Source organism: Myxocyprinus asiaticus, chromosome 6 (genome assembly GCF_019703515.2).
Source record: "Myxocyprinus asiaticus isolate MX2 ecotype Aquarium Trade chromosome 6, UBuf_Myxa_2, whole genome shotgun sequence".
In the NCBI taxonomy this organism is placed as follows: Eukaryota; Metazoa; Chordata; class Actinopteri; order Cypriniformes; family Catostomidae; genus Myxocyprinus; species Myxocyprinus asiaticus.
Window position 1 is genome coordinate 4,876,433 of NC_059349.1, and position 22,886 is coordinate 4,899,318.

General features: G+C 38.3%; 1 protein-coding gene across 2 annotated transcripts in view; it reads right to left on the minus strand.

Moving 5' to 3' along the window:
• Nucleotides 1–9,424: 9,424 nt before the first annotated feature.
• LOC127442866 (myosin light chain kinase 2, skeletal/cardiac muscle-like) overlaps nt 9,425–22,886 on the minus strand; it is a 32,708-nt gene continuing 19,246 nt past the window's right edge. For both annotated transcript variants that reach the window (XM_051701146.1, XM_051701145.1), the window contains exons 6-14: nt 22,037–22,130; nt 21,802–21,911; nt 21,192–21,333; nt 15,274–15,344; nt 15,035–15,163; nt 14,742–14,894; nt 11,132–11,210; nt 10,957–11,011; nt 9,425–10,789 (exon numbers count right to left, since the gene is read on the minus strand). In XM_051701146.1, coding sequence (XP_051557106.1) covers nt 10,958–11,011; nt 11,132–11,210; nt 14,742–14,894; nt 15,035–15,163; nt 15,274–15,344; nt 21,192–21,333; nt 21,802–21,911; nt 22,037–22,130 — 832 coding nt within the window. In that variant the 3' untranslated portion in view covers nt 9,425–10,789; nt 10,957. The remainder of the gene's footprint in view (nt 10,790–10,956; nt 11,012–11,131; nt 11,211–14,741; nt 14,895–15,034; nt 15,164–15,273; nt 15,345–21,191; nt 21,334–21,801; nt 21,912–22,036; nt 22,131–22,886) is intronic.

Here is a 22,886-nt window from a genome sequence, read left to right on the forward strand (position 1 = left end):
GTTAACTGTCATGCACACTCTCATCACGTATGTTATAAAAATGCTATAAATGTAAAAAAAAAAAAAGTGAAACCAACACTAACTCAAAGATTACATTTCTACAAACTTGACACATTTTAAACTAGATTTTTAAAAGATTTCTCATTTTTATCACCTCGGACAACCTTATTTGGATGCATTTTATTTTGCATCAAAAAGTCCACCTGCTACCTTTCCTCGCATGTTATACGTTATTGAAGGACCGATGGCAGTCTTGGAATACCGCTAACTATGCACTTTTATATTTTCCTTAGTTTTAGCATTGTTTTTTTCCCGGCTGTCCTAGATTCTTTCAGAACAGACCCATTTTTGGGTCGCAGGCCACCTGTTGAGAATCACTGTATAATGTCCAAGCAAATTGCTTTTTAAATTCCAGTGATTTGAATATAAAAAGACATTAACATTGTAGCTTTAACATTGTTGATTCTGCTCATTTTAGCATACTATAATACTTGTGAACAATGATGTATGCATTTCTCTAACATTTCCCACTGTTCCCATTTATTCTGCAGGCCTATATTTGAATGTCATATTAAATGAATCAATGGGTTCTGCTGTAAATACAGCCTCTAACCACCCTATCCACAATAACAACAACCTTGCTGACCACACACACGTTGACCCTGGTTTACAGCAGTCTTGTCGCTCATCTCGGCTATAACAGCACGGTTGTACACGCTTGTCTGAGCCATTTTGTGGGAACATTTTGCAGCACAATAGCGGCAGAGTGTTTGTGCTCTGGGTACCGTGGCTGCTGTTTGTGTTGGCCAAGGCTGCTGTGTTTCTTGGGGGAGTCAGAGGGAACACAGGCATGAGATCTCCAGCGGCGGCGACTCTGCACATCCATCACGACACACAACGTTGGAGGACTGCCACACACAGAGACAGAGAAGGGTAACAGAAAACTTCCAAAAAGTACTATGGGACTGTTTTTTATGGACATGTACATGGTAATACAATGTTGTTGTTGTTGTTTTAATGTACCCTACCCTTACAAAAAAATCTTGAGTTCTGGCAAACTAGCCGCATACTTGCCACAAATTTGCCACTCATTATTTTTACCTGCAAATGAGCTTGTGATTCACAGCAAATGTTTACCAGAAGTTTGCAGCTCTTCATTGGTAGTGGTGAACCTGCAGCAAACCTTTGGCAACAATGGACAATTTGCCACAAGTTTGCCACAAAGCTCATTTGCATGTGAAAATAATCAGTGGCGAGTTAGACAAAAAGATTATATTGATTATATTTTGAAGAACATATTTTTGCCTAAAGAAAAGAAAATAGAACTCAATTTTTGGTTCAAGGTGTCTTGTATTATTTTATGATTTAATCAATTTTGTCTTTGTTATAACAAAGATGAAAGTGATTAAATTATAATACAAGATATCTTGAACCTAAAACTGAGTTCTATTTTCTTTTCTTTAAGCAGCATAAACTGTATTACCAAAGCGCAATACAAACACATTCAATAAGAACACACATTTGGAAGCATTTTTTTGGGAACACAAGGGAATTTATTAGGCTTATTTATTATGATTATGATTATTATTATCTTTACATTTACAATTGTCTTTAGTTCTTAATTTGTAGGCTGTTAGTAATTTTCCACCTGGTGTCACTGACGGACACTAGCGTGATGGCAAATGTTGGAGATGGTACATTTTGGGGGAGGTGGTTATATATAAGATTTTTTTGATCACATTTATTTTAATTGCTTTTTTCATTTAGTTTAAAGTGCAATCTGATTTTAGAAATGTCTTTTGTTTAAGTCAATAAAGCAAAAATATTCACTGACCCTCGTGGGGGGTTGACGATATAATCGGATATTGCGATATTTTTAAGGCAGTTATCGTTAAATATTTTTTACCTATCGCCCAGCCCAAAAGGGAAGTGAACTTTTTCATGAAATGTTTTTAAATGAAGTAATTTTATGGAGACCCGCACAAACACGTGTACTCAATTCCATATTGCAACATGTTACCTATTAATTGTTGCATATTTGTTTTTGGTTTTTTTTTTTTGTTTTTTTTTGAGTAGTCTATGGGCATAATAAAATTTTTATTTTGAAAATAGTAAATTATTAATTAATTAAATAATTAAATAATTGGCTCCTTAGTGAAAAAAGGTTCCCGACCCCTGCTATATCATTTAGTACTATGAAAACATTTTCACTTAATTACAGACATAATCACTTCCATTTCCTTCAACACAGGAGATATAAAGTACATGCACTTTATGTATATGTATTCGTGTGCTTGCATTGCTCATATGAGAATCAAGCATGTTTTATGTGCCCTTGACCCTTCAAAAACCACACAAACGTACTTTAAGTGTTGAGAGAAGAGATAGAGGTACAGTAAATCATTACAAACAAACAAAATATGTTCTCTGGATCCACTGATTCCATTTATGACCCGAGTATTGCCTTAAAATGAAATAAACTTTGGAATCAGATAATATCACATTATATCAGACTTTGCCAGTTGAGAGGAGACATAAACTTTCAACATGGCGGAGCAGAGTATGGTGTCTGTGTCGATGTCAAAAAAAGAGTTCCTCAAGAAATCTGCAAGAATGCAACTGATATTTTCTCTCCGACAACAAAACACTAAAACATGACACACTTGTTATTGAGACTTTAGAAATGGGAAGTATGGTCATTCGGATGGCAGCATCACTTCACGATCATTCGAAGCAGGTTACTATCACAACACAGATGAGGAATAGTGTTAAACTCACAGATCCAGTACTGTTCATCACTGTGACAGACGCAGGTAACTGCACACGCTCAGTCGCTATCTCTCTCTCGCTCTCTCTCTCACACATGTTCTTGTTTCTTCAGTTACTTAGAAACAGCCCAAGCCGTCGTTACTAGTTCTAAAGTGCTGCTTTGAATTAGTAACGGAGGTTTAGGTGCATCTTTTGAACTATCTATGGCAGATCCTGATCCGTGGCGTAAGAAAGTAATTCTACACACGAGCGTTTTTAGGATGCTTCTTGGTTTTTTCTTAATTATTTATTAACCCTGACCAGGGCTGGGGAGAAACAGAATACAGGTAATGGGATAACGTATTTAAAATACAAAATATTAGTAACTGTATTCCATTGCAATTACAATTTCAATCGTTGGTAATCAGAATACAGTTATAATTTGATAACTGAAGAGATTACTTTGCATTTTATTGTCATTTGTTTCATTGAATGTTTAGACTATTCCGTTGGAAAACATTTATCCATATAAATGATGCGATCTGAGGAGTATTTGAACCGCAGTGAAACACTTTCTTATGATATGCTTTGACAGATGAAACATAAAACCAATAAATACATGATTACATGCCATATCAGTGTTTTTTAATGCGGTTAGGGTATTTTTTACAAGAAATGCTAACCAATGTAGCCTTTAACATTGTATAGAAAGCTACAAAAAATATATATTTTCTGCCTCATTCTATGAACAGAATCCACATACGATCAGAAAAGGATGTTATTGTGTACACTCTGTGGGGTTTTGAAATTTGGAGCAGCAACAATATTTAACCTTGTGTAATTTGTCATGTAAACATTTAGCTTTATGCTAAGCTAACATGCTATTTCTTGCATTTACATACATCTGTTACCAGGCTGATTATATTTTATAATTCCTTCTATGAAGAAAAGTCACATGAGAGCATAACTTTTTTTCTCTAGTAAGACCTTTGATATTAGAGGAAATATGTACTGCAAAAATCTTATTCTCAATGAGAATTAAATATTGTTTTATGTAAAAATATCTAGAAATCCTTTAAATAAGATAAATTTACTTGAGGTGCAAAACTGCATAAGATATTTACCCTACTCGGCCCAAAAGATACCATCAGATTTTAAGCCCGAACCCGACCTGAACCGAAATCGCTTACTATCTAATTTCTTCTCCTAGCAAGTACTGTTGCAAAAGGCTGTATTTTATGTAAGCTTATAGGCAACATTCGTAACAGTACTGAAACAGTAAACACATTTTTAACAAGGCACAGCAACCCCTTAGTACACTAGAGCAGAAGGTAATAAAAGCATGGACTAACCGTTTATTTGCTGAAACTTCACTTGGTGCAGAACAATCTGGAATAAAATGAAACAATGCAACAGTCCACTCTTGGTGCAGAACAACCTGGAATAATATGAAACACTGCAACAGTCCCCTCTATGCAGCCTGGACTTGTTCAGATTGTTGAATCTTTGTGACAAGTGCACTAAAAACAGTCTATATGCAGTGTAAAGAATGAAACAGCGCAGGTGTCTCAACATGCGTTTTTGAAAATTTGAAGTTCTTTTTAACTTGACATGATGTTTAAAATGTGCCAGTCCTGCGCGAGATGCTGAAGAAAAAGCAAGACATGGTGCAACAGTCAAAGACATTCGTTCAGCATTTGTTTACATAGGAAAACAAGGGAAAAACAGAACAGACGCGCGCAAACTAACTCGTCCGTTTGCGCGTGTCTGTGAGTGAGAGCGCGTGTGCAAAACAAGTTCGGTAAGCCTGTTTATTTTTTCATTCATACAAACCCGAACCCGACCCGAAGTCCTACTTGAAAAACTGACCCGAGCCTGGCCCGAAACCTCTCGGGTTCTCGGGTCCCATCGGGCCCGTGTCGGGTTGCAGACCTCTACCCAATTATGCTCTGTAGGGTCATGGGAAGTGCTGGAACCTATCCCAGCCACCTCAGGTCAAACACCATTATATTTTCAATGAGTTATGCAGGAATTCCACTATTAAACAAGGTTTCTAAAAAATTACGATTAAATAATGCAGACTCATGGCTTCAGCAGAAGCATATACCATCGATTAACAACTCATGGTAGGTATGTCTTTAAAGGTTTATAAATTATCATTAAAGATTTTTACTTCTGGAACTTGACTGTTGTGCTCTATTCACGAAACACTGTGCAAATCGTGAATCCATTTGTACATACTGTATTTTGTCCCATTGAAATGAATGCAACAATTTAACTGGAATGGTTTTACATTCAATTTACACAGAGATGGTAAGAAATCTGGTGAGCAGCATTTTTACATGTTTTTGTGCAAACAACAAACTAAGCTGCATATTCCTTATAGCTAGCAAAAATAAGGACTCATTATTTTTCAGGTTTTGTTTCAATGGATTGTAGGTAAATATTCCACTTCATCTTATGCTCTGTTCTTCATCTTATTCTTTGTGTTCTAAAGTATTTTGTTACTCTTTTTCTAAGTGAGAAACGGTGCCAAACGATCCAGTTATTCAGACTAAATCATGAACCATTTTGCACACACGTTTGACCAATTTATTGAAAAGAACCGACTCAAAAGACACACAAACACTCTCTCTCACACATAGAACTCATTTGATCTCCATGCACCCATGATATTTTGAAAACAGTCAGCCGAACTTCATTCCCTGATAGATTGACTGTTCTCCAAGACATTCACACAGATGTGGACCAGACCCTCTGATAGAACCCCACCCTGGGCCTGGTGAGCACAGCGGACCCCTGGTGCCATATAAACACCACCAGAAACACCATGCTGGCCCTCAGCCCAAACACAGCCAGACACTGACAGCAAAGACAGCACAGTTCTGGTTCTGCTTCTACGTTTGATGAGATCTTTACAGAACAGCAGGCCCAGCAAGAACCCAGAGCTCCCTGTACAACCGTACGTTACGGCTTGTTTGGATTGCATAAGTCACTTTTGACAGATTGCACAAAGCGCTGCCATTATAGAGAGAAAGCGAATGATTGTTTTACAAGTGAAGTGAGCTATACAGTTGTGCAAGCCTCTAATGTGGTGAACTCAGCTTTAGCAGAAACTAGGGATCCTGTTACAACCAAGATGAATTACTGATGAAGAGGCAAATGATTGTAAAAAAAAAAAAAACACCTCTCAGTTCCAACAGCATGAAATCTCTCCTTTGAATTTTGTCGGCTGTGACAGAATCTGTGGCGGTATCATGTTTGTGTTACCCTGGTTTTATCAGGGTAAATAGGGCATCAAACAGATTTGATATGATTGTTTTCCATCCATACCTTCCTGTCCCCACCAAACCCTCCTCATCACATTCAAATCACTGTAAACACACAACCTGAAAAAAAGCTGATATAAAAAGAATGCAAACTATGTAATACGACTTGTTCTTTTTTATTCATTTCATGTAATGAAGTTGAATCAAACTATTGTTGCTACATTTACAAGCACTTACCTAAGCTGTGATGCTTTAAGTACACAAGTGTTTTAAAAAAACGCAATTGTCATTTAGTAGTCATGTAGCATAATCTAGTGAATTATAGTGTAGGCCTCAAAGTCACAGCAAAAATCCTCGGTGTTAAATGTACACTCCTTGTGTTTATATAGCTCTCACTCGCTGGTGTTAAAAACTAAGACTGAAGCAGTGTTGAATCTACAGCAGATAATTAAATATCAGTTGATGTACATCTAATGTTGTGTGGCTGTAAAACAGATTTAATTGTTGTGGTGTTTGCTGGTTTGTTCTCTTGTGTTCCTGTTCTTGTTGTTCCTCTTTCCTTCAGTAGACTCTGCTTGTTAACATCAGGTGTCATCACTAATGATCAATCATCACTCAGAGAGTGTACCTACTTTATTAATTATCTGCTGTAGATTAAACACTGCTTCAGTGTTAGTTTTTAACACCAGCGAGTGAGAGTTATATAAACACCAGGAGTGTACATTTAACACCGGGGATTTTGCTGTGTATGTATGTTGTCTTGAGAAAGCACATACTGATCTACTGTTTAAACTTATTGTTATTTTTAATATAATATTCTGAGACTAACATTTCTGACTCTAACTCCTCCTAGAGCTTTCAAGTTACATGCACCAAGTGACCACCTAGCAATGCCCTAGCGACCACCCAGAACACCCTAGCAATGTCCTAGCAACCACCAAGCAACGCTCTAGGATCACCTAGGACACCCTAGCAACCACCTACCCTAGTGACCATCGAGAAAAACCAAGCAACCACCTAGCAACGCCCTAGCGAGTACTGACCACCCAGAACACCCTAGCAACACCCTAGAAACCCCCCAGAACACCCTAGCAATGCCCTTGCGACTACCCAGAACACTTTAGCAATGACCCAGAACACCCTATCAATGCCCTAGCAACCACCCAGAACACCCTAGAAACCACCTAGCAACGCCCTTGCGACTACCCAAAACACCCTAGCAACCACCCAGAACACCTTATCAACTACATAACAATGCCATAGTGACCACCTAGAACACCCTAGCAATGCCCTAGTGACCACCAAAAACACCCTAGCAACCATCTATCACCAAGCTTTTAAATTGTTTTTTTTTACATTTTTATACAAGACTTTGTCAAGACAATATCAAAGTTTGCCAACAAACTTTATTAATCTAGTTAGTATTATTCCTGTAATAATAGTATTAATGATATTAATTTATTAATGATTTATAGATAATATTGCATATAGTTCTTATAATAAGGACTTGTCTGTAGTCTTTTTGTCTCTATATGAATTTACATTTCTGTCCTGTCTGTAGCTTTTAAAAACAAAAGGAGGTTTACATTAGCAGATTCTACAGAAGTTTTATACATGCAAGATTCTGAGTTCTGTACAGAGTTTAGGAGCATGTATTTATGCTTGCTAAATACCATTCTCATCTGCTTATTTACTGTAATTTGCCTCATAAAGCATTATAGTATTTTAAAATGATGTATAATTTTTTTGTGTAAAAGTTTATGATGTAAAAGTCTTTAAGGAGCACGACAAGTTGATTACGGTACAACCTCAAAGCTCACCATAAATAAAAATAAATGTAAAGAGATAAAAAATGGCAGAATCTTGTCTGCATGATGAAGTTTAATACTAAAGTGTTTAATAGTTTTATAACAGTTTTATCTATCCCCATATAATACTCAATATCACATGCACCTTTCTGAAGTGAAAGACTGTCTGTCTTTATGGAGAGACATATATCCACATATGAACATACACATACAATTACAAAAAACAAAGTATGCATAAAACCTGGAATGATAAAAATGGACAAAATGCTACATGAGCAGCAAATGTACTTAAAAAAATACTTAAAGTGTGTTTGTGTATGTACAGCATTGGCACATAAAGGTTTAAATGCTGGTGGTCCTCCTGACAGGAACTCCAGTGATATTTATTGTCTTTTGGCCATAATACGTCCATCTGGTTTTAATTGTGCTTCCAGAATGGCCCTTGTTCCCCTGGTGAATCGTGTAGAGAGAGAGAGAGAGAGAGAGAGAGAGAGAGAGAGTGCACAAAATTACATTTCTTTTATTTGACAACAGGGCATTAACATAACCCAAAGATCTTCCCACAAGATTCCTCTTTAAAACAACTGTTTACAGTAATACTGCAGTTACTGTCAGCTCTAGGTTTAAATCCATGTGAGCTTGTGAGTTTGGATTGAACACTATGGATTGAGTAAAGTACAGTGCATTTATAGAGGGCAGCTCATGAATGCCAGTGCTCAAACTTATTTTGAGATGTTTTACAGAAATTATGAGCTTTCATTGGCAATTACCACACTAAATTAGCATAAACAAACTACATTCAAGTGGTGAAAGACTCAAATCCTGCCCTCTAGTGGGCCCAACAGAGCAAGAGCTCAGTGAAATGAGTGGGTGAGGGTCTCTGCTTTCAAATCAGATTATAATCCGTATGATTCAGTATCTCTGTGCTAATAATATGATTACAATATGATGCAGAGAAGCAACTCTAGGATCAGAACAAGCAGATGTCTTCACTGGAGGGCTGTTCTGCTCATAGGTCTTGATTTTATTAAGGATAAATCTGTATTTTAATATTATTTTACAAAAGTAGTTGGGTTAATAGATCAATCCTTTCTTTGCCATTGTAACCATAAGCGTTTGAAATTGTCTTAATCATTCAACAGGCTGATTGTCTGCCTAGTTCAGAATATTTTTATGATATGCATTTATCCATGACGATGCATATAAGGTAGTACAGATGTTTTTGGTAACAATTTAGTGCTCAAACAAAAGTCATTAAAATTATTAAGAGATTAGCAATATTATTAATTGCAAACAGGAGTTTAAATGTGTGTGTGTACTGTATGTGCATGTTATTTGTCAACTGAAACAATTTTAAAAATAAGTGAAACAATTAGAAAGTTAATAGATACATTAACAAATAAATGAGTATCTACGTCATAAAATAACATGTGTAATAATATTTGAAAAATAACCAATTATTAAATACATTTTAAATCATTATATATTTTTTCCTTGACCATACAATCAACAGTCTAAAGTGTGTTTAAATTGAAAAGCAATCAGAATTAATTTTCATCTAGATTGAAATCCAAAATAATTCCAAACCTGAACAGAGAGTGAATTACTGTTGATTTACTTCACTGAAAATAATAATATCACAAATCACAGTGTAAACATAATACTTTAAATCTGAAATGTAGGCTTTATATCATGTTTTATTTACAAGACCAACTGAATCTGGTTAAAAACTATATATTTTGAATATATAAATTTATATTAATACATTTAAATCAAGTAAGAGAGAGGTAAGACATATATATATATATATATATATGTGTGTGTGTGTGTACTGTATATATATTTGTTTTAATATATGGTACTATTTTTATTCATGTGTACATGAAAAGACATTGTAGACATATAAAACACAGTTCTAAAACTGCACTTTTTCAATCTATTAAGAACGTTTACATATTATTTAAAAAAATAACTGTCCTAAAGTGCTCAACATACTCAAAATTAAAAAACAAAATTTAAATAATTATATATCTTAGCATTAACAACATAATTTTCTTGTTTTAAACCACAGTCTAAATCCATTTGGATTCCTTTAAAAGATGAAAAACCTAAACAATATATATATTAACAATATTCAGTCAACATTCAGTCAGGTTGTGCTAATCTAAAATAATCTTTCATATTTCCTCATGTTCCAGGTATATACTGCATAAGCATAATCAATAATCAGCATAACATTGAGGAGGCTTGAAAATCATAATGTGACGGAGATCTGTCAAAGAGTGAAAAACTGTCCAACTATTTGTTCATTTTCTGTGCGAGACAAACTGTTATGATTAGAGAATTTACATGTACATTATGCTTTTAAATGTGACATCAATTCATATAGTCAGATAAACTTTCAAAATATCATAACTGACAACTTCATTTTGGTGAACTTGCATTCACAACCGCTAAAAGCCCCTGAGACATTCCTATTTAGTATTATCTGTGCTTTATCAAATATGTATTTTTTGATTTATATTCATTTGAGGTCCAAATATGTTTCTTTTTTACAGTACTACATTCTTTTATTTTCTTAGGTATGTATAGATAATTTAATATTACTATAATTTAACGATACTATTTTTATAATAATATAATGAGTGCTGTTATGTATTTGCTTTGTTGGCTATTAAAATGACCTGCCCAACACATCATAACAACAGACGAAATTTGCTTTTTAAAACATTTAAAAATATCTTACAAGTTATGAAGCCTGATGAAGACTAGCAAAATTACATCACATACCTACACATAATTTCTAGCTTAGCTTTTTTAAATAACATGCAATTGTAAATTAAGAAATGCCAACAACAGGTTTATGCAAAGGGCAAGTACACATTTGCTCTGATCATCTCTGTCTCTACACAGTTCTGTATAATGTCCAATAATCCTCATGGTCGCACAGCAGTCTTGGTCCCTCTAAACAAAAACAGAATAAAACTCATCAACATAATTGTTTGGTTTTTGCCATTTTTGTCTAGCAAATTATTGTTTTTCAAAAAGAAGCAAACAAAAGTCATGTCTTCATAATACAGAAATTACAATAAACATTATTCAGTTCTACAATACATTGATGAACAACTTACATTAACTCTCTGGTGGAGGCACACAAGAATTTCTGCGTGAACGGCACATATTTTTCTGTCAAGAAAACCAAAAAACTCCTTGAGGTGCACAGAAATGCCATCGTTCACAGAGTTTGATGTACATCAACAGTTCGCAGAAGTTGGCATCATTACAATGATGAAATGCAAATTTTACCTTCTCGTGCAGGCGGAAGTGAACGGTCGGATCTGATAGCCAGGGATGCCTCAATGCTTCCGATGCTCCTATCCTCCAACTGCACACACCCCCACACACAGAGAAAGAAGAAAAGAAAAAGGCATGAACGAAACAACATGTATGTAACCAGAAGTTTTTAGGTTTAAATCAGTGTTGGGGGTTAGTTATTTTGAAACTGTAGCTGTAAAAAAAATAAAAATAAATTACCTACACTATAAGCTACTAATAAAAAGTAGGTAACTACATTGAAGCAATTTAAAGTGGCAATATCTTTTATAAATATACAGTATCTGATGAAATAATATATTATTTAACCACAGCTAAATTTGAACAAATGAACAATTTCAGGTGGATGACAGCATTAAACTTGAACAGATACATTTACACAAAATACAACTACTGTAAGTAGAACACACCAAGTTAAAAACATAGTGATGAAAAGTAATAATAAATATTTCTCGCTAAATAAGAACAACTAAAATGCCCAATCTAGTCTCATAGAATCACGCTAATATACATTCATTTTTGCTAAATTATTTTTACGTGGCCCATTGTACTGTACGTATCATGGCAGTTTTCTGGTGAAATGAACACTAGAGGCACTACAACAACAATTACTTGTATTCACTTTCACACAAATCGCGAGTAAAACTGTAAATGATCAGATCATAAAAACTTTTCACCCTGTTCCACAAAAAATAAAATCTTATAACATTGAAACACTAGGGATATCATAAAATATTGATAAATCAATTATTGATCGGCACGTTATTTTATCAATATATTTTTTGAGGCATCTTTATATTCAAATTAGCTAACAATTAAATTAGAAGCCTAATTTGAGTGCTTTCAATTCACTAAATTGGCCTTCTCTTTATTAGTGTGTCGTAATAGCGTTGGGAGACCACAAGAGGGTGATAAACCATTTACTGATGCCGGTCCCGGTTAGGAAAAGCACCGGTATCACACAAAGAGGACAAGCTTATGCGGCACAGCAGAGGGCAGTCCAAAGTTACAAAGGTTTTTGTACTTCAAGAATGAACAAAGTGACGTTGATGAGTTTGCAGGTTAGTGTATGAAACTGGTGTAACTGCACAAACTGAACGATTAGAAATTACGACATTTATTGTGCAATTTCTCTGTATGTACTCGTGAATAGGCTTCATTCAAACTGTCAAACCACAAAATGACACACCTGTAACTGAAAATACATTGTGTAGGCTCTATAAAAGATACATATAAACAATTTATCATCCAGTGATGGCTAGAGTTAATAATCTTTGTCCTTTGATAATGATTTGGGTTGAATTTAATGGAAAACTATGCAAGTTGCACTCCATGTCACTGCAGAATTTTGACGCTGAGCAATGGCGGTGTGTGCGTAGAAAATAATTGTTACGAAATTTAGAACAAGCCATGTTGTCCTCCAGATGCGTCCAGTGCGTGACCCCCTTTAATTTGTCCAGCACATCCCACAGATGCTCAAACGGATTCAGATCTAGAGAATCTGGAGGCCAGGGCAACATCTTGAACTCATTATTATGTTCCTCAAACCATTGCCGAACAATGTGTGCAGTGTGACAGGGTGCATTATCCTGCTGAAAGAGTCCACTGCCATCAGGGAATACCATTGCCATGAAGGGTTGCACGTGGTCTGCAACAATGTTTAGGTAGGTGGCACATGTCAAATTGACATCCACATGAATGGCCGGACCCAGTGTTTCCCAACAGAACATTTCTCAGAGCATCACACTCCCTCCACCGGCTTGCCATCTTCCCACAGGGCATCCTGGTGCCATCAGTTCCCCAGGTAAACAGCGCACAAGTACACAGCCGTCCACAAGATGTAAAAGAAAACGGGACTCATCGGACCAGGCAACCTTCTTCAACTGCTCCAAGGTCCAGTTCCGACACTCACGTGCCCATTGTAGGCTCTTTTGATGATGGACACTCTGACCAGCTACAGTCTATCATCCAGTGATGGCTAGAGTAAATAATCTTTGTCCTTTGATAATGATTTGGGTCGAATTTAATGTAAAACTCTGCAAGTTGCACTCCATGGCACTACAGAATTTTGACAATGAGCTGTGCTTACCTTTGTAGAAAATAATTGTTTATGACTTTAAGAATGCGCCATGTCATCCGCCAGATGCGCCCGTTGTGTGACCCGCTTTAATTTCCCCTGCCGCTCACACTTTACCAAAATAGTGTTGAGAAATATGTTTAAAAAGACAAAAACTATTGTGCATTGAGCAGCCCTATTTATATCTAAAAAAAAATCCAGATATATAATGTCTAGATAGTCATGGGAAAAATCTTCCGATTATTGATGCGTGAAAAAGGCATCGATCCCAAGTCTACTAAACAATTTTACTGTAGTGCATGATACGACGACACATTTTTAAGTTTGCATTACATAACCAACTCCATTTACAAGCTTGTTTAAATGGCATCAAATTGTGTGGTAGCTCAACAGATAGAGTATTGCACTTGCGATGCAAAGGACCGGGGTACGAGTCCTGAAGAGCACACGAGTTTACATGTAAGCCGAAAAGGTCATACAAGTACCACAAATAACATGGGTGATTCCAAAATTGCGTTGTCCTCTGACACTTTCAGTTAGGTTTAGATTTAAGATTTAGGGTATGGAGTTCAGTTTTGTTGATTTAAAACTTGATAGAGCATTAACCTTAAAAATCTCATCAGTCTGGGAAACATTTAACTCACTTTTAGCGCCACACAGTGGACATATCACCTCAGAACTGCCGTGATATGTGTAAGAAACCACGTAATGTCATTTTGCAAAAATGTCACCACAGTCACGTACATTTTATGAGATCAGGCAGGATATAGCATTTTGACAATCCACACTGCTTCTTTTAAGTAGCTTATTACTGAAAAGGCTACTCTATTTTAAGAAAGAAACTACTAGTGTCACGCTACTGAAAATATAGTTCAGTCATGACAACTCTCAGAAATATTAAGCATGTTAATGTGGGTATGACATATTGATTACATATGTTGCTGCAGGGCAAGTACAGAGACTTGTTACTGCTAGAACATACATAAACATACTGAGTTAGGCATGTGAACATGCTGCTGCACAATTAGGAAATCACAATACATGCTGCATCAGCATTTATGACATGCTGTGGCATAATTAGACATAAATACAATCCCCATGTAGCAGATCTAGACATGTAGAGCTGGGGTGGAGGTGGGTTTCAGAGAAAACTCTCGCAGCACGCTGCAGTACAAACAGAGCAAATTTACATTTTAGGCAAAGAGAGAGTACGCAATTTGGCTACCCGATTACAGTTCAAAGGACCTATCAGCTTACACCATGTAAGCTGATTAGCATGACATTTCGCATGTAAGTGAGCAGATTGGCTGACAGATAAAAAATTCAAAGAACCTATCAGCTTGCGCTATTCAGAGTTTCATGTCTGAATGTAGTCATTTAATTAAGTAACATGGCTGTTTTAAGTGATTTACTCCCCAACACTGGTTCAAATCCTGCATGGGGTGGTATTGTTATCACCACAGTCAATGCTATAGGGGGATTGTCCCTGTATTAAGTGTACAATACCTCTTATCTATAATGAGCAGTTTGGAAATAAAATCCTTGGCTTCTTCTGAGATGTCTGTGAATTCATCCTCCTCAAAGTTCCACTGACAGACCAAGATATTATTTAGCGTCTGATTGTCATCATCCCCAAGGAACGGTGACAGACCACTGAGCCTATTAAATTAAGTTTATAAACCAAAAACAATTGTATGTAGTACTAGCAATAATTTTAAAACTTGAAAGCCATTTTTAGTGGTGCTACAATGCAAATTTAAGTTTAACTAGAATATTTTGCACGTTGTTGAGTAACTTACAGCATGTACGTGATAACGCCCAGGCTCCACATATCAGTGTTGAACGATACAAAATCATAGTTGATCACCTCTGGGGCAAGAAACTCTGGCGTACCAAAATTCACTCGTAACTTCTCTCTGGGCTGGTACCTGAAGAGAATTGAACAAATGGGTAATTGAGCCATTCAAATGCAGTTTACCTACTTTTCATGATGTTATACAGCTTTTAATAGCAAAGACAGTGCAGTGAGCATACTTACTTTCTTGCAAGTCCAAAGTCAATGATCTTGATTTTATTTGTTAATCTGCTGACACAAAGAATGTTCTCTGGCTGCAGGCCACAAGAAACAAAAAGTGTTATAAAGGCTACTTTGGATATTAGCTCTAAATCCCTCTCATTTAGGGCCTCAAGAACTGACAATAGAGCAGGGGTTTTCAAACTGAGGCCAAAAAATCTTTTACATTTTGTTTTTACAAATTGTAAAATCTTTTAACAGTAAGAAATAAAAACCAAATCTGCATATAGTTTTGTTCCTTGCAATGTACATATGTTCATAAATAGTATCTTTTTAGGGAGTTATTATTACCACTGTTTTCCTTCACTTGCTCATTGACTGAATGGCACTATTTCCTTTAAAGCTAGAACATATGTGAATATTTGGAACATACACTGATGAGCCAAAACGTTATGACCACCTGCCTAATATGCTGTTGGTCCTCTGCATGCCACCAACACGGTGCCGACCCGCCGAGGCTTGGAATCACCAAGACCCCTGAAGGTGTCCTGTGGTATCTGGCACCAAGATATTAGCAGCAGATTCTTCAAGTCCTGTAAGTTGTGAGGTGGAGCTGCCGTGGATCGGACTTGTGGGTCCAGCACATCCCACAGATGCTAAATTGGATTGAGATATGGGGAATATGGAGGCCAGGGCAACACCTTGAACTCTTCATCGTGTTCCTCAAACCATTCCCAAACAATGTGTGCAGAGTGGCAGGGCACATTATCCTGCTGAAGAGGCCACTGCCATCAGGGAATACCATTGCCATGAAGGGGTGTACCTGGCCTGCAACGAGGTTTAGGTAGGTGGCATGTGTCAAATTGACATCCACATGAATGGCCGGACCCAGGATTTCCCAGCAGAACATTGCCCAGAGCATCACACTCCCTCCACCGACTTGTCATCTTTCCACAGTGCATTCTGGTTCCATCACTTCCCCAGGTAATCGGCGCACACGTACACGGCCATCCACGTGATGTTAAAGAAAATGCGACTTATCGGACCAGGTGACCTTCTTCCACTGCTCCAAGGTCCAGTTCCAACACTTGCGTGCCCATTGTAGGTGCTTTAGACGTTGGACAGGGGTCATCATGGGCAATCTGACTGGTCTGTGGCTACGAAGCTCCATACGCAGCAGGGTGCGATGTACTGTGTGTTGTGACACTTTCCTCCTATAACCATCATAACAATTTTCTGTGATTTGTGCCACAGTAGACCTTCTGTCAGTTCAGACCAGACGGGATAGCTTTAGTTGCCCTCGCGCATCTATGAGCCTGTTTTGGCTCATAATGTTTTGACTCATCAGTGTATATGGGTTTTCTTCAACTTTTGGCACTTTCAGATCTGTGGATTTCTAGAAAGTAAAGTCTCAATAAAACATTTTTCAAACTCTCACTAGTTTATTTAATTTGTCTACTAACAATGTCCAACAGTACATGTACTTGCATCACAGGAGATTTATGTCATGTTTGTCTTTTTTATTTTATTTTTCTGGAAAAAAAATCCCACATCTTTTCAGCACATCTTAAATTCTGTATTGTGTTTAATAGAATACTGTGCTGGAAATGATTAATTGAAATGACAGTTTGAACATTTTTTAAATAAAATGGCCAACTACTAAGTCTTGCTAAGGTTAATTTAATTGCTAATATTTTATGTATCATAAATACACAAAATTAAATAATGTCCCACTTTTTGCATAATTTGGCAAAATTAAAGCTTGATTAGAAATGACATCCAATAAAAATACTCTGCTAACAAGATAGATTAATATAGTTTTTAACATAACAATTTGTATTTTTGTAATGGATTTTCATAGTATAATATAAAAGTCTGGACAAAGCTAAAACAGTAATATGTACATAAAGGCATTTGGTATAAGAGGCCTGGAAAACAGTTTCTAATTCAGTTAGTGTGATCTTCATATAACAAAAAGGAAAAAGTTTAAATCTGTTCATTTCAATAAAAATCAACCCCTGGGACATTAAAGTGTCTGAAGTTGAAGAAATGCTCAATTATGTAACTGAATTAAAATTTTGATATTGGATAGAAAAATAATATTAATAATAGTAAACGTCTCGATTACATATGTAACCTCGGTTCCCTGAGAAAAAGGGAACGAGAAATTGCGTCAAGTTGATGCATATGGGAAATTCCTTTTCTGACGTCCTAGCTGAAACCTTTCTACAATAACGGCAATTCTAAGGTTGGCCATGGTGTTTATGCCCCACCCTTTTAGGTCCGAAGCTGTATATAAGGTATATAGCAGGCACGCAAACACCATTTCTCAGAATGTTCTGACTGAGGGACAAAGAGCGCATCGCTCGCACCTAAAAAAACTGTAAAGTCTGTAGTGTGACCAGCTTATGCAATGTCTCATTCCCTACATTTCAGGGTACCGAGGTTACATACTGTACGTAACCGATACATTCCCTTATGATTCAGTTCACTCGACATAGCATCATGCTGACGCATATGGGTAACAGAGTCCCAACACACCGTACTAAACGACATAACCCTCCCATAGAGTGATACCGAAGCATAATGCTCGAAAGAACATGACGTCGCAGTCCTGCGGGATGGCGACCAACATGAATATGTCACAAGTGTATAACCCTCATGGTAAGCCAGGAGGGGAGCACTTAGAATGGATATATGAACTATAGTCATATAGTATGAATTAATACCTTCACGAACCCAGTGAAGGAAGTTTTATTTATAAAGAAAGTGCTTGTGACTTTATGGGAATTACATTGGCTTGGATGCAGGCGATTGTGTAAAATGATGGGGGAGCCCATACTTAAAAAGGGAGGCATAAGTTTATGTTTGACCAATGAAATAGCAAGTGCTGTAGACAGAGAGGACTTGTGAAGAGAAAGATGTTACGTCTAGGTTGTAAAACCTTGCGAATGTGTTTGGAGAAGATCAACCTGCTGCAAAACATATGTCTTGTAAGGACACACCGTTCGTCCATGCCCATGAAGAGACCATGCCTCTAGTTGAGTGTGCTTTAACACCAATTGGGCAATTTGCACCCTGCAACTCGTAAGCCAGGGTGTTTGCATCAACGATCCATTGTGAAAGTCTTTGCTTGGAGATAGACATTCCTTTTGTGCATCCTCCATATCACAAAGAGCTGGTCAAACAGTCTGAACTGGCGGGTGCGCTCAACGTATGTGTGTAGCGCTCGCACAGGGCATAACAAAAGCAAGGACTGTTCCTCATCCGAATTAAATGGAGGAGGGAAAAAGACCTGTAGGTGAACCACCCTAGCTCTGAAAAGTGCAGATACAAGCCTTTTCCAGGTTTGACGGTGGCTTTTGCAAGACCTGAACCAAACTCCAGACATGGGTTGTCGACTGACAGTGCTTGCAAATCACTGACCCGTTTTACTGAGGCCAGAGCCAGCAGTAATGCATCTTAAGAGAAAGCACACGCAATTCAACAGAGTCCAGAGGCTCGAAGGGGGGCCCCACAAGCTTTTTTAGAACCAAAGTTAGGTCCCAAGTCGGGACTGTAGCCGAGCGATGGGGATTTAGCCGCCTCGCTCCCCTAAGGAATTTTATGATTAAATAATGCTTGCCTATAGAGATGCCAGCTTCAGGTGCGTGATACTCAGAGATAGTCACTACATAGACTTTGAGCATTGACGGAGTGAGCCCTGCGTCCAATCGCTCTTGAAGAAATGTAAGAATTTCAGGTACAGAGCAGTTCACTGGGTCTTTGCCATGTGAAAAGCACCAATTAGTGAACACATTCCATTTCAGTGCATAAAAGAATTCTGCCCTGGTGGTTTATGTATGCCACAACTGTCGTATTGCCTGAGCGAATCAGAACTATTTCAGATTGAAAAGCCTTCAAGGCTAGGAAAACAGCCGCTAGCCCCAGGCAATTGATGTGCCATGCTCTCCTTGCACCTGTCCAGGTGCTGAAGGCCGGGCAGCCATCGCACAATGCACCCCAACCTGTTTTGGAAGCGTCTTTGGTCACCACTTTCTGCCTGAAAACCTGCCCCAACATGACTTCTTGCTGGTAGAAAGCAGGAGCTGTCCAAGGTGCTATAGCAGCTAGACAGCGGCGAGATATAGCGATGCGCATGCGTCCTTGGCGCCAGGCATGCCATGGCACATGGTGCTTGAGCCAGTACTAAAGAGGTCATATGTGTAAAAGACCTAATGGAATGATGGCAGATGCAGCCGTCATAAGCCCCAATGCTTTTAGAAACATCTTCAGTGGAAGTGTTCTCCCCAGTTTGAACTGAGACAGACACTGTAGTATGGCCTGAACACGCTCACTCATAAGTGCTTGCTCATGGAGTTGAAACAGACTCACAAAAAGGGAGTTGGGAAGTGGTTGTGCATAATGTGTGGGCTTTGAAGTGGAAAAGAGCTCTTTAGTGAGAAATTGCAAATATGAGAGACAGAAGCAACATTTTGTACAACATTTTGAACAAAAAATATTCCTTTCCCGACAAACAGCGGTGGTGAAAAGGTGAACAGCATTGTGTGTTTCTAATCGAGCCTTCTTTGGGACAGGTCTGGAAGGAATGGTGAGCTCTGCATTCCGCTTCATAGGGCTGTGCTCCTCAGGAGCACTTTTGCTGCGAGGGGGGGTTTTTCCCATCGGCGTGGGTCTCGCGCTGAGCCAGCTGCCTATGTTTGGGCCACAGCTTGCATGGCTTTACCGGTGGCTCGGTGATGACTTTTGCCGGCACTGAGTCAGCAGGTGTGGGGATTTTAGCTGGGCACTGGCCTGAGACAGAGCCAGAGCGAGCCGATTGGTATGAAGTACTGCTCCGTTTTGCCATAAAATGTCTCATAGCCTGCGAGTGTTGCTGAGTCGTAACATAGCACTCAGCAAACCCATCCACAGAGCTGCCGAATAGGCCGGCTGGAGACACCGGAGCATCAAAGAGGGCAGCTTTTTCCGCGTCACGCATTTCTGTGAGGGTCAGCCAGATGTGACGATGCAGGACCACCAGCTTGCCCATTGATTTGCCAATGGTCTGTGCAGTGACTTTAGAAGATTTAAACGTCTCTGGATCGTAGCCTTGCTTGTCCATTTGCTTAAGGAGCTTAGCTTGGAAAGCTTGGAGCACCGTCATCACGAGGAGTGCTGAACTAGCTTGGCCTACTGCTGAGTATGCTTTTCCAGCCAGTGCAGACATTAGTTGACACAGCTTGTAAGGATGAATGGGGCGTGATTTCCATGCCCTGCTACTCCCCAGGCAGAGATGTGCCGCTACCGCCTCTTCCACAGGGGGTAGATGGACATAACATTCGTCTTCCCCGTGGTCCACTTTAGTGAGGAGAATGGAATCGCTGTGCGAGTGAGCTGAATGCAGTGAGAGACATAACATCATCCCCCGCGTCAGAACCGCCAAACATGGCGAGGTCGTGCGCTCCTGCAGAGCTTGCGAAGATTCCATCCGCTGACTCGTGTATTTTGATTGCAATGAATGTAGAGGGCTTCTAAGATGAGAGATGAATTGCTGTCTTGAAGGAAGAAATTCTGAGAAATGGTGTTTGCGCACCCGCTTATATACCAGATAACAGATCATATTTTTACAGTAAGATTTACAGTAATTGTAGGACTGGAACAAATAACTAATGTGACAATCAATAAATCTGTTAATTAAAACTTTGATTAATTAGATTAAAAAAAAGTCACATTTAATTTTAAGCATTTTACTGAAAAAGCTATTTGTCCTGTACAAACAGTTTTTTTTTTACATGGTAAAATAACGTCACTGATGAAGGTTCTATGTGCAAAGGACAAAGACCTTACATACCGATAACCAAATTCGGTGTTTTTTTTTAATTATTATTCTATATATTAGCTGTTGCAGCCCTATTGTGTTCAGTGATTTTCATAGTATCACATTGGATATCTGGTTGTACCTTTAGGTCCAGATGGAGGATGTACATTTTGTGCATGTACCGTAAGCCCTCACAGATCTGTCTGATGAACATCACTGTGTCCAGCTCCGTCAGTGTGTAATTCTCATCAATGATCCTGTCAAACAGTTCTCCTCCATCAACACTGTTGAAAAGACAAAGCTTCATCACAGATCATATTTATTTATTTATTTTTTTCTCTGCTTTTCTCCCCAATTTGGCATGCCCAAGTCGAACTTGCGACTCCAGGTGTGGTAGTCAGCGTCTTTACATGCTGAGCTACCCAGGCCCCACAAATCATATCTTTAACAACTTACCAATAATAATTTTGAGAGAATAAGAGAATAAGAGTGATGTTAAAGCAAAACTAACCACCACAATGGGTATTTTTAGGTGTCTGACAGTGCATTTTTAGGTGATTTTGCATGCTTATGTGATTATACATGTGCAACCTTAATATTGAGCAGTAATAATATTTGCATTAGCAAGCATAACTGAATATCAAGGTTGCATGAACTCATTTAGAGTATATGTATAGAAAAACCCACAGCTCAAAATTATAAGGACTAATGAATCAATAACCAGTAGGAATTAACCAATAAAAAGAACATACTATTCAAGTACAAGGATAATGTCATTCCTGGACTCATATGCGGCGTAGAGCTGAATCAAGTTGGCGTGGTCGAGCTGATTCATAACCTGAATCTCATTCTTCACCACCTCCTTTTAAATAAAGCACATTAAGCCATCAGTTTACGGCTGAACTCTACAGTATGTTTAAACTTAAAATCATATTACCTTTACAATTGAAAAAAAAAGAAAAGGTATTTTTTTTTGGTATTTTGTACCTTTTCTTTTTGACATCTAGCTTTGATTATCTTTGCCGCCAAAGTGAGTCCAGAAGAATTTTCAATGCATTTATGAACCTGACCAAATCGACCTCTGCAAAGAGATAAAAGTAGAAATTAATTAATGGCAATTAAGACACCTACAATCATACCCCCCCCCCCCCCCCCCCCCCCGACATATACAGTGTGATATACAGTAGATATACAAATGTGTGAGAGCCACTGCATTAGATAACAAAATTTCCCTTTTAAGTCTTGTCACTTTGACCCTGCTTCAGTAGCTGATGCTATGGGAACTTCTCTTGACGATCTCTGAGGGTGCTTCTCAATCGGAAGGCTGCAGCCTAGTTAGGCTGTATATCTGTTGCTCCCACATCATCCTGCACCGTCGAAGGCCATCTCAATTGTGAGGACCCTTGGAAGGCAGCCTCGTTTCTCAGCTTTTGTTTGCCATATTTTGGAGGATGCATCAAGTACATCCTTTGCCACCTTCAATTACCCACAATTCCTTGCACATGTACACTTACTAGATCGTCTCATTCTAACACTGAATGCTGAGGAGGAGCCAAGCCTACAGCCTCAGAAGGACTGGTCTAGGAAGGACACAGCCTTGCTGCAGCCTTCCGATTGAGAAGCACCCTGAAAATCATGCCAATCTATTGGCAGATGACGCCTGACGCTCTGCCCCTGATGTGCGCACCATCGTGGGCATATAAATCACAGCACAGTGCCATTTCATGAAAATTTTCCCTTCAGGGTCGCAAAAACATCTCTCATGCTCTGGCTGCCCGAACCTTCACTTCATCGTTGATATTGCACACCTTAACAGCGAGTGGAGTATTTCTATCTC